This window comes from Octopus bimaculoides, chromosome 19 (assembly GCF_001194135.2).
Source record: "Octopus bimaculoides isolate UCB-OBI-ISO-001 chromosome 19, ASM119413v2, whole genome shotgun sequence".
Taxonomy (NCBI): Eukaryota; Metazoa; Mollusca; class Cephalopoda; order Octopoda; family Octopodidae; genus Octopus; species Octopus bimaculoides.
The window spans coordinates 32,058,297-32,072,541 of record NC_068999.1 but is presented as its reverse complement, the minus strand read 5'-3'; the positions used below and the strand labels follow the sequence as shown (position 1 = coordinate 32,072,541).

Sequence of the window (14,245 nt, the reverse complement as noted above, 5' to 3'; positions counted from 1 at the left end):
AAAAATGGTCTGCTTAGTCATCAATGACATCATCATAAAGGAAGCGTTCAGCAGAGAAAAAACTAAATTCTTGGATACAAGATAAAGCCGCCGCCGATATACAACTATACTAATCATTGATATTCTATGGCATATTACTAATACAGAGCCCAGTTATATGATGGAAGTACATTATTAATGACAACCACATATCACAGCTATATGACAGAGGTACAGTATAAGTGATATATTATAGTCATATGATGGCAGTGTAATATCAGTGACTAAATATCATAATTGTGTTTAGGTGGTAGAATTGTTAGGACAGAAAAATAAATGCTTAGCTGTAACTGTTTTGGTTTGTTACTTTATGAGATCAAATCATGCCAAGGTCAACTTTGCCTTTCATCCTGTTAATGTCAATAAAATAAAGTACCAGTTGGGTACTGGAATAAATATAATCAACCAGCTCCAATCTCCTTAAATTCACTGGCTTTATACCTACGTTAGAAACAATCTATCATATAGCTATATAGTTATAACAATATATCATTCTACAGTATGTAGTCAAAAGATATACATACACATGCTTTAAATAAGTATTTTAATAAAGAGTTCATTTGAAACATCAGCCTACTTATTTTACTTTTACTGTTTTTTTTTAGTGTACAATTCATTATGCACAACTTTCTTTGTCAATTTTTTCTTGTGTTCACATTCTGTCCACCACCTTTTGAATTTTGTCTACATGTTGTAACTTCTCCTTTGTCCAACTGTCTATCTCTTACTCCCATTTGTGCTATTTTACATATCATAGTTATATGGTGGAATTATAATACTAGTGATCATGTTTCACAGTTATATGAAGGAAGTATAACATTAGTGTCCATATATCATAACTATGACCAGGTCATAGTTGTATCACAGAGTTACATAACTGAGAATAGATTGCAATCAAAATATAATACATTAAACTGCCACATGTTTAATCACTCTACCAATATATAATTAATTAATATCTTTAACTTCAAGGATTATAGTTTCTCCAGTGAATACCAAGATGCAATGGAAAACAGCCTCAGTGATTGCTGAAGACAGAGTTTTCAGTTTAACTTCAGCCCCATTTAAAACAATTGTGATAAAAATACTGTGAGAGGTGTCAGCTATCAAAACCAAAGAGGAAAAGTTAAACATAAAAGCTCAAGAATGCATTGAAAGCACACCTGAAATATCACTCCTCACCATCTTCAGACATAAGACCATGATGCTGTGAGAATGTTAATTGATACAACACTTTGTTGAATTGATCACATGATGGTGGTGGTGGTGGGGGTAATTATTCTCATATATATATATATATATATATATATATATAGAGAGAGAGAGAGAGAGAGAGAGAGTAGTTATATTACTAGTCAGCCAGACAAACATAAATAACTGAAAATTTGGTAAGGTTTAGTGTACTGCAGATGATCAGCTGGTGTTGGCAGTAATGGCCTTCCCTGTTGATATTTTATTATAGAAACCATACTAATTTATTAGCTATATTAATATGGATCTATATATATGTGCGTGTGTACACCCTAAATCTGCTACCACCATAGTTGAGACTGACTGATAATGAGCAATAAGTTCCATTGAACAATCAACTTCTTCCTCCGATATGTGGTTGGCTCCAACAAACCATCAATGCTATTTGCCATCACGTTAGGAAATGAGTAATCAGCATTGTTGGCTAGTTGACTCTGTGACTAATTGTATGTATGGGTAACTGGCTGGTGGCTGGCCAGTCATTTTAGCAAGGCTTTATTGAATATCAGCAAAACAATACCACATCACTAAAATCTGTTACTCCACTGCTGTTTCAACATAATGTCATACTAGGTTTTTTTTTGTGTCTCTTTCTGTACAACTTTCTCCATGTTTTTCTTTCATCTATCTTGTTAAAGGACACGCCGTCTTCATAGAGTAATTACTTTTGTACTCTTTACTTGTAATCTTTGATCTTTTTTGTTTATTCTTTCTTCTTCCTTATCATTTACCTTCTGTATCATATCATCCTCATTGCTTTAACATCTGTTTTTCCATGCTTGTATGGGTTGGATGGAGTCTGTTGAGGTAGATTTTCAACAGCTAAATGCCTTCCCTGTTACCATCCTAGATCTGTTTCTAAGCAAGGTAATATTCTACCATGGATAAACATATTTTCACAGAATATTGGAAATGAATGATACTGTTTGTATGCCAGTGACATTCATTTACAATTCTTGTGAAAGGGAGACCTATGAAGACATGGGATGAAGTACTGGAGGACGATCTCAGGATACTGATCATTATGGAGGAGATGACAAAGGACTGCAATATCTGGCATCCTGCTGTATCTATGAAGATCCATCCTGTACAGCAGAAGTATTGATGATGCTCCTCCTGATGAAGAGGATTGGCCTGCAAGCGCTTTGTGCTGGTGCCAAGTAAAAAGCACTTGTGCTGGCGCCATGTAAAAGTACTCATACTGGTGGCATGAACACCCAGCACATACTGTAAAGTGGTTGGCATTAAGAAGGGCAGCCAGCCGTAGAAACAAAGGCAAATCAGACTGGAACCTAGTTCAGCTCTCCAGCTTGCCAGCCCTGGTCAAACTGTCCAACCCATGCCAGCATGGAAAACAGACGTTAAAGGATGATGATGATGATGATATGTCAAGACAAGAATAAACTAACACACACACAAAAATATATGACAGCCTTCTTTCAATTTGCACCTACCAAATTCACTCTCTATTTTGGTCACTGTATTTGAGGAAATTAGTTAACTATAGGCACAGGTATGACTGATTAACCAGGAGGAACAAATTCTGCGGCTTCTAGCAATGGAAGCCTGAACTACAACTGGCTTGTCCTACAGAGAATGTTTCTGGTTACTTTTGGGTACCCCTTGTATTTTGTCATGTCTATTATATAACAGAATACTGAAGAGAAACCATAATTAATAACAACAACAATTACACAATCAGCTTTTTTACACCATAATTCAGTCATAATTAAAAAGGTGTGGAATATAACAAAAATTGCCATCACTCACAAATAACATGGCTGAAGAAAAGAATATTCTGCCAGGATAGATTATTCTAAAGAACACATACAGACATGTCTTTCATCTGTAAAACATATGGAATACTTATGCTGTTGCTGGTATTGATGGTGGTTTCTGCTGTTTATTGAGTTGTAAAATAAAAGTTTCTGTTGTGTAGATTAGTAGAAACAGGAAGTTGAATATTTATTGGGAATTAGCTGGACTAATCTTTGTGACAGGGAGAGAATGAAAGGTACCACATAAGTTTTGGATATGGTAAGTAGATGTAGAGATGGAAAGGCAAACTAATGGGTTGTTAGTATAAATGTGGGGATTAGTAGGAGTACATTTTAGTGTGTGTAGGAGTAGGTGTGTATCATTATCAAGGACCTATTTCAGTCTAGGTGGGATGTTTTATAACATAAGAATTTCAGGTTACTTAAATCAAATGTGATGAAAGCTTGATGAGGCTGAAAGAGTAGAAGGGAGAATCAAATAAATCTGCTGGGGAGCACGACAAACTACTTGCTCTGTTAGAAATAGCAGCTGAATCTCTCTCTAATTACATCTTAAAGTCTTAAAAATGGAAAGGACTCATTAGATATCAGTTTTACATATGGACATTACTGGAATACATCTGATCATGTGTTTGCTCAATCATGTTTGACTTGGGGCCGAACAACAAATGATGATGATACAAAGAACTTCAGGAATACACAACACTTAGTTTTAAAAATATAGGAAATTACAGGACCACACATAGGTTAGAAATATCTTTCTGTGTAGACAGTGATTTCTAACTTAATCCCTAAATTCATACTGCAACCTTCCCTGTTATGTTTGGGCCTTCAGACACTAAACATCAGCTGCATCAGTGTCAGCAGTGTCACTGGGAAGTTCATAAGCACTAACCCACTTCTTATAATTATTTAAAAAAAAAATCTTTTTACTTGTTTTAGTCATTAGGCTGTGGCCATGCTGGGGCACCACCCTGAAGAATTTTTCTTTGAATGTATCAACCCCAGTACTTACTTTCTTTAAAGCCAGGTACTTATTCTTTCAGTACCTTTTGCTGAACCACTAAGTAACAGGGATGTAAACATATCAACACTGGCTCTCAAGCAGTGGTGGCGGGGGACAGACACACACATATATATATATATATATGATAGGCTTCTTTCAGTTTCCATCTACCAAATCCAGTCACAAGGCTTTGGTCAGCCTGGGGCTATAGTAGAAACACTTGCCCAAGATGCCACAGAGTGGGACTCAACCCCGAACCATGTGGCTGGGAAGCAAGCCTCTTACCAGACAGCCATGCCTGCACCTATGTTATTAAAAAACCTAACAGATAAGGAAATGAGGTTATAGAGTTGATATCTATTCCAGAAGTAACGGTGAAGTGGACTGGCTTGAATCAGGAATCAAACAAAAATTGGTCAATTGATAAGAAATACTTAACAAATGAACTGAAGTAAAGATTAAATTAAAAAATATATCTTAGTGTAAACTATGAATAGGAATGCTTTAATAGCAATGGAATTAGATGTGTCTATGTGCCATCAAATCTTCAATTTTTGATGAACACATTACACAGATCAGAGTGTGTACAGTAGACCCAGGTCTTGAAGGGGTAAATTTTTCAGAAACCATAATTCATTAAATATCACAGAGGACTTTAGTAGAACAGCATTTGATTAATAACTTAGGTAGATTTCTTAAAGCACTTGGACAGTATATCTGATTAGTGGTGTGGCAGATTTCTGAGAATAAGCATTCTTCAAAACACCAATTGAGTCAGGCATCAACATTTCCAGTTACTATAACTCACATACACTATGTATTTTCCATATCTGCATTAGTTACCAAAGCTTCATGAAACCAACATGTATACCAGTTATGAGTGATTGTGTAAACACACACACATATACTACATACATACAGTTATGCCATTAACCCTATCTCTAGCAGATGCCCTAATAACAAGCGAATCAACCAGTACACTGTGAGGTTGACTGCCAAATAACATCCAAGTCTACTACAAGCTTGTACTAATCATTTCTTCCTACATTAACGAGAGAAATGGTTGCCAACTTCGATTATCTAGCAAATGATATTGTTAATAAGGAGAGTGAAAGTCTGCCAACACAAGGAATTGAGCTTCTCACAGGAACTTAACAGACTATGTAAGTTAGTAGACTAGTGATGAGGATGATTATGATGGTGATAGTAGCCATAGTGATGTTGCTGTGGCTTCAAGAAAAAAAATTAATTTAGGATAAGAATGAAACACAAACAAATAAGTTGAATGTTTTATAGCTACAGTATGTATATATGTATGTATATATGCAAGTGCACGTGTGTGCTCGTACATATGTATGTGAGTGAAGAAAAGAAGCAATATCACATTGCCATCATTGAGTAGGGAAACAAAATAAATTAGGGGTCAGTAATATGTTCAGATGTCAAACCTTGGTTCCCCCAGTGTCAGCCTCCATTTTGTTCTAGCTTTCTGGCTGTGTTGATGAAATCTTGAGACCCTACTTTCTCCAGCAGCATTAGAAAGATGAGAAGATACAAAAATACTAACAATTCTGCTGCATTGCTACATTCACAAACCCAAGAGCTCAAGGTACAGGAAAGATGATGGTGTTGGATGATAGCTACAGAAGAGATAGGTGATGATGGCATATATGTATTGCCATCTGTAGTGTTGTATGACCCCTGCCTCTCCTGTATAATATCATAAGGTACGCAATACAGAGAAGGTAGAGAATCAAACATAGGAACAAAGGAGACACCTTTTAAGTATCACTACTCTAGTGGTCTTTCTTACTTCTTGAAATGGAAATATTCTTGGTATAGGTCTCTTTCAAAATGTGCTTCTAAAAAGTGTGCTGCTGCGGAAAAGGAAGAGGAGGGCTGCTGCCATTAGTTGACAGAAGAAAAATAACAATAATTTAAATATTTCCACCAATTAAAAATAAAAGATTAAAAATAAAAAAAAAATTTGCCATTATTTTGGCTGGAACTGATAAATTGTGCTTAGGTGTGATGCTGATGAATGATATGTATTGATATATAGATATGATCTCAGTAAGGATTAGTGTACCACTGGAGTAAAATCTCCAAGGATGGATGGTTGGAACTGTTCCAGTATATATTAGATAGACATCACTGGTAAGTGAGGAAGATATGGCAGAATGTAAAGAGTGGCATTTTAGGAACATAGGGAGGAAGTTTATGAAAATTAGACTAGTTTATGGGGTAGGGGAGAGAAACGAAGAACAGATAGTGGTGATGATGATGATAAAGATGATTGTGGTGGGGGTAGTGATGTGATGATGATGACAGTGGTAGAAGTGAGGGTCACTGATGGTGGTATGTGGGGTTGTTATAGCAGTAGTAATGGTGATAAGGATGGGGATGATTATGATGGTCATGAGTGATAGTGGTGATGGTGGTGGTGGTGATGATGGTGGTAATGAGAGTTATTGTGGCAGTGGTAATGATGATGAGATAATGATGGTAATGAAAGTGGTGGTAACGATGATGTTGGGGAAATACCTATTTTAACAGATGCAAATTAAATTGAAAACAGAGGAAGAAGAAATAAATGCACAGGAGACAGCGTTTAATTGAATTCTGAGGTAAAACATGACTGGTATGACATTCATTTAAAGATAGTAAGGTGTGATTTGAGGGAGATTGGGCTGCATAGAGGTTCTGCCATTGCAAAGCTTGGGACATTGAACTGGGATTAATTAGAGAGAGAAAGAGAGAGAGAGAGAGAGAGAGAGAGAGAGAGAGAGAGAGAGAGAGAGAGAGAGAGAGAGAGAGAGAGAGAGAGAGAGAAAGAGAGAGAATGATTTAATGAGATATCTGAATATCTAAGGAATTATCATTTTTATACTATTTCTGCAGTAATATAGTTAATAATTCCATACAACATTGCTTTAGCTGAAACATGATGGAAGAGCAGAGAAAATAAGTTTCTGTTCTAAAAATTTTTGCAGTTATGCCAATACTTTGTTAGAGTAAGGTGGTGAACTGGAAGACCCAATAGCACACTGAGCAAAATGCTGAGCAGTATTTCGTCCATCTTTATGTTCTGAGTTCAAATTCTCCAAGGTTGACTTTGCCTTTTGTCCTTTTGGGGTCGATGAAATAAGAACCAGTTGAGTACTGGAGTTGGTGTAAATGACTTACTCCACCCCAAAATTGCTGGCCTAGTGTCAAAATTCGAAACCAATATTTAAGGTGGCGACCTGGCAGAATCATTATTGCACTCGGCAAAATGCTTAGCGGCATTTCATCCATCTTTGAGTTCTGAATTCAAATTCCGTTGATGTTGGCTTTGCCTTTCATCCCATTTGAGATCGAATAAAATAAGTACCAGTTGAACACTAGGGTCGATGTAACTGACTTACCCCATCCCCTGAAATTGTTGGCCTTGTGCCAAAATTTGAAACCAATACTTTGTTACAGTTTATGACTCTCTTACAGTGTATGGCAATGACAGTATGCAGCTGAAATGGTAGCTTGAGGTAGGAGATAGTGGTAGTGGTAGCTGTAGCAGTACAAGTAGTAGTTGTGGTGGTAATAAATAGTGGTACAGTGGTGATAATGGTAGTAAAAGAATATACTTACATTTCGGATTTTGGCTGCCACTCATTCAGTCTTTTTAACTGGTATTCCAAGACATCTTTTCTGCTTAGAGGAATGGCACCCTGTGGTTTGTCTTCATATGATGACAGTCTCTGCAGATTTCCTTTGCCATAAATCTTATACATTCTATCAATTCAATGTTAGCTGCAACAGACACAAACAAAACTGCAGTTTTAATACCACTATACATTAATATTATTATTATTATTATTATTATTATTATCATCATTTCTACACAACTTAAAATATATCATTCATTTTATATAAGAATATTTTTCTCATTACATTTATGAATTTGTTTTGCAAGATTCTTGAAGTGAAATTCTATGTTAAAACAGATGTTGTTACGTATGAATGAGAACAACTGTGTAAAGAAGTGCTAAGCTCTAATTGTGGAGGGTACCTGTGAAAGGGGTACACTCAGGAAGATGTAGGACAAAGTGGTGAGAAAGGATCTTCGGATGCTAGGCCTCTGAGGAAATGACAAGGGACAAGAAGATTGGTGATTTGCTGTACTTGATAAGACATGTCAAGCTAAGTAAAATCTCTGTCTTCCACACTTACAGGCTTGTCCTTTGCTGGTGCTGGTGCCACTTAAAAAGCACCTGTGCCAGTGCTGCATTAACACACTCATGCTGGTGGTTCGTAAATGCCCCTATGCTGGTGGCATGTAAAAACCACCCAGCACACTCTGTTAAGTGGTTGGCATTAGGAAGGGTATCCATGCCAGAACAGACAGTTGGAGTCTGGACAGCTTCCTACTAGCCAACTCCATGTCAAACCGTCCAACCCATGTGAGCATGGAAAGTGGACATTAAACAATGATGATGATTGTTATACTTGGGATGATCATATTTTGCCAATTAAACACACGCATTTTATATTTGATCTTCACTTCAACTTTATTATTATTAATTTAGTTTCTTTGTCAAAGTTCTTTCATCAAACATACTGTGACCTCCTCAGTGACTCTCATCCCACATGTCTCCTCTTGTTTTACTTAGAGGTCACAGGATGCATGACAAAAGAGCTTTGACAAAGAAATTAAAATAATAAACCCGAAGAGAAGACCAAATATATAGTGTGTATGTCTAATTGACAAAATATGATCATCTCCAAGTATAACAATATATTTCTCATGTTGTACAGAAATAATTTTAAATTTAAAAACCTCAGAGATAAATATATGGGTTTAACAACTAAAGATGTACGATTTCGATCTAGTTGAGTTCCATTTAGCTTTGGTGCCATTAGAATCATGCCAATAAGTAATGAAATATAGATTAATGATCTATAAGCTGTGTGACTAGTAGAGTATGCATCAAAGCTGAAAGAGAATGACTAACATCAATAAGTATCATAATTCTTAGATCATTAGTTTGTTCAATTTACATCTGCTTTTCCATGCAAGCATGGGTTGAATGAAGACTTACTAAGGCATTCTTTTACAGGTGGATGCCTTTCCTCTCACTAATCCTTGCCTGTTTTTCAAGAAAAGGAATTTTTTTAATTCCATTTTTCTCTGAAAGTACAAGATGATGATCTGATGGCAGGAAATGTCCATTGTTTGCTCAGCACCTTCAAACTTTCAAGGTTGCAGATGTACACAGCCACAGATACACATATGTGGGTGTGTGTGTGTGTGGCTGTATGGCTATGAAGCTCATGATTTTGGGTTCAGTCCCACCATGCAGCAGCTTGAGCAAGTGTCTTATACTATAGCTCTGTGAATAAATTTAGGACAGAAATTATGATGAAACCTGTCATATATACATTTGAGAGTGTATGTGTGAATGTACCACAGTTTGTCCCCTACCACACCACTTGACAACCAGTGTTGGTTTGTTTGTTTCCTCATAACTTAGCAGTTTGGTAAAAGAGACTGAGAGAATAAGTACTAGATGTCAAAAGTAAGTACTGGAGTGATTTGTTTGACTTCAGTCAAACAAATTGACTCCAGTGCCCCAGCATGGCTGCAGTCCAATGATTCAAACAAGTAAAAGAAAAAAGATATATATGTGCATATAGATATATTCTTTTACCTGTTTGAGTCATCAGACTGCATCCATGCTGGAGCACTGCCTTGAAGGGTTTTAGTCAAATGGATTAAACCCAAGACTTACTTTTTTAAAACCTAATACTTATTCTATCATTCTCTTTCGCTGAACCGCTAAGCTATGGAGATGTAAACACACCAACACTAGTTATCAAGTGGTGATGGGAGGACAAACACAGACACACACACATAGCTATATAGTCTTCTTTCAGTTTTCATCTACCAAATCCACTCACAAGGTTTTGGTGGGCATGAGGCTATAATAGAAAACACTTGCCCAAGGTGCCATGCAGTGGGACTGAACTCGGAATCATGTGGTTGGGAAACAAGCTTCTCACCACACAGCCATGCCTATGCCTCCCACCTGAATGACCTCTGTGCCGGTGGCATGTAAAAAGCACTCACTACACTCTCAGAGTGGTTGGTGTTAGGAAGGGCTTCTAACTAGAAACCTTGCCAGAACAAATTGGAGCCTGGTGCAGCCTCCTGGCTTACCAGTCCTCAGTCAAACCATCCAACCCATGCCAGCATGGAAAGCAGACATTAAATGATGATGATGATGATATATATATATATATATATATATGTATGTATAGACACACTCAATGGACTTCTACACATTTTCTGTTTACCAATTCCACTCATAAGGTATTGGTTGATTCAAGAGATCAGTAGAAGACACTTGCCCAAGATACCACACAGTGAGATAGAACACAACCTCACATGGTTATGAAGTAATCTCTCAATCAACATAGCCATGTTTGACCAGTGACTTCTCTCCAAGAGTTACAACAAAAATTACTATAAAATCAAATCTATAAATATATTCACATTAATTCATAAACTCATTCATGTATCTTACATGATATTCACCTGAGCTAGTAAGTGTACAATCATGATTGTATGCCACCTTCTCCAAGTTTGGTAGATGACTATATGTCAGCCTGAAAAAAAGAGCCAATTAAGTTTGAAACCAGTTATTACATTGTCAGTCATGTGACTTACAGAAACATTTTTGGTTGTAATTCCATTACTATACAGCAATAAGTTTAAATGCTCAACCATTTAACATTTAATCTAGCCATATCTAGCACAAATATTCTAACCAGATCCAACCTCTCACACATACCTACAATGTCATTCTAAAAATACAAAAGCACATGCCAGCATGGAAAACGGATATATGATGATGATAATGATGACATGAGATTAATTTAAAACAATGGGAATAAATAAGCAGTACATTTGACAAAGAAACCTGAATCCTAAAGGGTTAAATGTTATATATGTCATCATCAGAACTGATTCTACTGGTGGGTTTCTGAATAAAGGCAAGTTGTATATTCTAACATAAAACATGTAGAGTAAGCACTGTGAAATAGTTAACAGAGAGTAAAATAACTAACTGAATAGATATTGATCTTCTACCTCATGGTTCCTGGGTGCAAACCTGATATATTTTGGTGTTTTTCGGAAATTAGCCTTTGTTTGAAGTTGCACATTTTTTCTTGACACAACATCATCTGTAGCAGACTGTTGGTCAATCCATGCAGATATTTCTCCATTACAGATTTACCACTATGTAATCCGAGCAAAATTTGTAAGGAACCTTCAGAATCTTGGAGATATTACATTTTATGCCAAATTGGAGGTTTTTGAGGAGGTTTGCATTTTATTCCATAACTACTGCCATAATTGAGCACTCTTACTTTTTGGAGGATTTTATGTGGTTGAGAAATACAACTGTCTCTGGACAAGAAGGAGTTGATTCTTGGTTTGAAGCAGGCCAAAATGTGAACTCAGTCCTGCAAGCTTATAAAAGAAATCTGATGTCACCTATCTGCAAGTAGGTTGAACTGATGGCTACTAAGAGTTAGTTAAGTATATAATCTCCACGCTGGTCTAAAATTTAAAGAATTCCTGGAATATATGGAGAATGAAAAGTGACTGAACCATTGAATCCAATTTGCAGTTCCATAGATTTTAATGTCTTTCATAAAAGTCAGACTTAACAATAAAATTGGTTAGAAGTGATATACTATGAAGGATATCAAAAGATATTTAGATTGCTGAGTTTTCAGATGACTTCCCCATTGGTAATATTGTTATCCTTACTACTACTACTACTACTACTACTACTACTACTACTACTACAACTACTTGTATAATTTAAAAGCATATCAATAATTTCCTTTCTTCTTTTACGTAGAGTGAGGTACATCAAATAAGATTATTATTATTATTGCAGCTGTTATTCTTTTTGTTGTTAAGCAGGGGAAATAAATTGTAAAAGAATTGGCAGAGGAAACGTCAAAAGACTAAGAAGATCCAGATATGGTGAAAGTGAAGTAGGTGGCCACTACTGCTAGCTATTGATGCTAGAGTCAATAAACACAGACTGAGAAAGAGGACATTCAAAGTGACTACTTTTGTGGTTTGATAAGTTTGAGTTAACAGTCTGCAACAACTAACAGAGAAAAGACTATAAAATTAAGTGTTTCAATATTAAAGGAATATGTATTTATAATATTCAGTCTTGTTTGGAGTTAACTGAGATACAGAGGCGGGGGGGGGGGCAGTAAGTAACTGAGATAGGAATGACAGCACTAAATGCTTACTCTACTAGCAGAGACAGATCATGGATGTCATAGCAAGAAGCGATAAGAATGGATCTCAGGGTGCTGAGCTTCACTGATGAGATGTTGCAAGGGAGTACTAATACGCTGTAATGTAGAACAGTCTACAGTACAAAATGCATAATGAAGGTGTATGGCCCAGTGTTTAAGACAATGGGCTCTCATTTAAGTAGTGTTAACTGGGAAGTTAATAGCAGTTTACTTAACATGACATGAAATGGGGAGGAATTTCATTCAAAAACATTGAGTCTACACAAATGAAATCATTGTCTAATGTTTGGTTCAAAACTGAAGTTAAACTAAAGAAAAAGTTATAATATAGGCACAGGAGTGGCTGTGTGGTAAGTAGCTTGCTTACCAACCACATGGTTCCAGGTTCAGTCCCACTGCGTGGCACCTTGGGCAAGTGTCTTCTACTATAGCCTTGGGCCGACCAAAGCCTTGTGAGTGGACTTGATAGATGAAAACTGAAAGAAACCCGTCGTATATATGTATATATATATGTGTGTTTGTATGTCTGTGTTTGTACCCCCACCATCGCTTGACAACCAATGGGTGTGTGTTTACGTTCCCATAGCTTAGCGGTTCGGCAAAACAGACTGATAGAATAAGTACTAGGCTTCCAAAGAATAAGTCCTGGGGTCGATTTGCTCGACTAAAGGCGGTGCTCCAGCATGGCCGTAGTCAAATGACTGAAACAAGTGAAAGAGAGTAAAGAGAGAATATAAATTTGTTGACAAAAACAGAAATAGGGAGAAACGTCTTGAAGCTTGTATTTCATCATCATGAATGACTCATGTCTACAAAAGTGTCAATATTTATGAGTTAAAAACTAAGGCAGCTAGCTGGCTGAATCATGCTGGGCAAAATGCTTAGCAGCATTTAATCTATCTTTATGTTCTGAGTTCAAATTTTGCTGAGGTTGACTTTGTTTTACATCTTTTCAGGGTCAATAAAATAAATCAAGCCTTGGAGTCCATGTAATCGACTTGTCCCCTCCCATGAAATAGCCGTCCTTGAGCCAAAGTTTTAAATCAATATTTATGAGTTAACACACATAAGAACACACACACCTATATGATGGAGGATCTCTGCCATTTGAAAATATAGATTCAGTAGTTTGGTCAACTGAATTACCTGGTCCTGGTTTAATGTCTAAGTTACAGAGCATTGCCCAGACATGTGCACCGTTAACATAATTTTCCAGCAGAACTAGCATGAAAGCATTATGACAACGTTATATGTTTTGAATCACAATATAATCCACCTGGCAAATATCTACACAGTTTTTTCAACTTAGTTTCACTTACAAGATGGTTAGGTGCAGGCAAGGATGGTTGGTAAGAAACTTGCTTCCTAACCATATGGTTTTGGGTTCAGTTCCACTGTGTGGCACCTTTTTCTACTATAGCCTTGGAGTGACCAAAGCCTTGAGTGGATTTGGTAGACAGAAACTGAAAGAAAGCTGTCATGTGTGTGCGCATGTGCATGTGTGCTTGTGTTTATCTCATACTACCCCTTGATGTCTGGTGCAGGTGTGTTTATGTCCCTGCAAGTTAGTATTTTGGCAAAAGATACTGAAAGAATAAGTACTAGGCTTAGAAATAAGTACTGGTGGTGGTGGTGGGGGTGATTCAAGGTGGCACCCCAACAGGGCCACGATCTAATGACCAATACAAGTAAAAGATAAATAGATAATAAGATGTGAGATTGAATCCAGAAACTTGGAGTTGCAAAGTGAATTTCTTAACTATTGAATCATATTACACCTATATATATATAAATCAGTGCAGTGTATATATATATATATATATATATATATATATATATATAT

At 36.6% G+C, this 14,245-nt stretch overlaps 1 protein-coding gene across 2 annotated transcripts in view; it reads right to left on the bottom strand.

Moving 5' to 3' along the window:
• The window catches only part of LOC106873715 (transmembrane protein 126A), a 98,206-nt gene that overhangs the window by 43,266 nt on the left and 40,695 nt on the right, over window positions 1-14,245 (bottom strand). The window contains exons 1-2 of one of the 2 annotated variants that reach the window (XM_014921192.2): window positions 10,649-10,719; window positions 7,702-7,863 (exon numbers count right to left, since the gene is read on the bottom strand). In XM_014921192.2, coding sequence (XP_014776678.1) covers window positions 7,702-7,844 — 143 coding nt within the window. In that variant the 5' untranslated portion in view covers window positions 7,845-7,863; window positions 10,649-10,719. Of the gene's footprint in view, window positions 1-7,701; window positions 7,864-10,648; window positions 10,720-14,245 lie in introns of those variants that run through there. The other variant, XM_014921191.2, reaches the window with a different exon arrangement.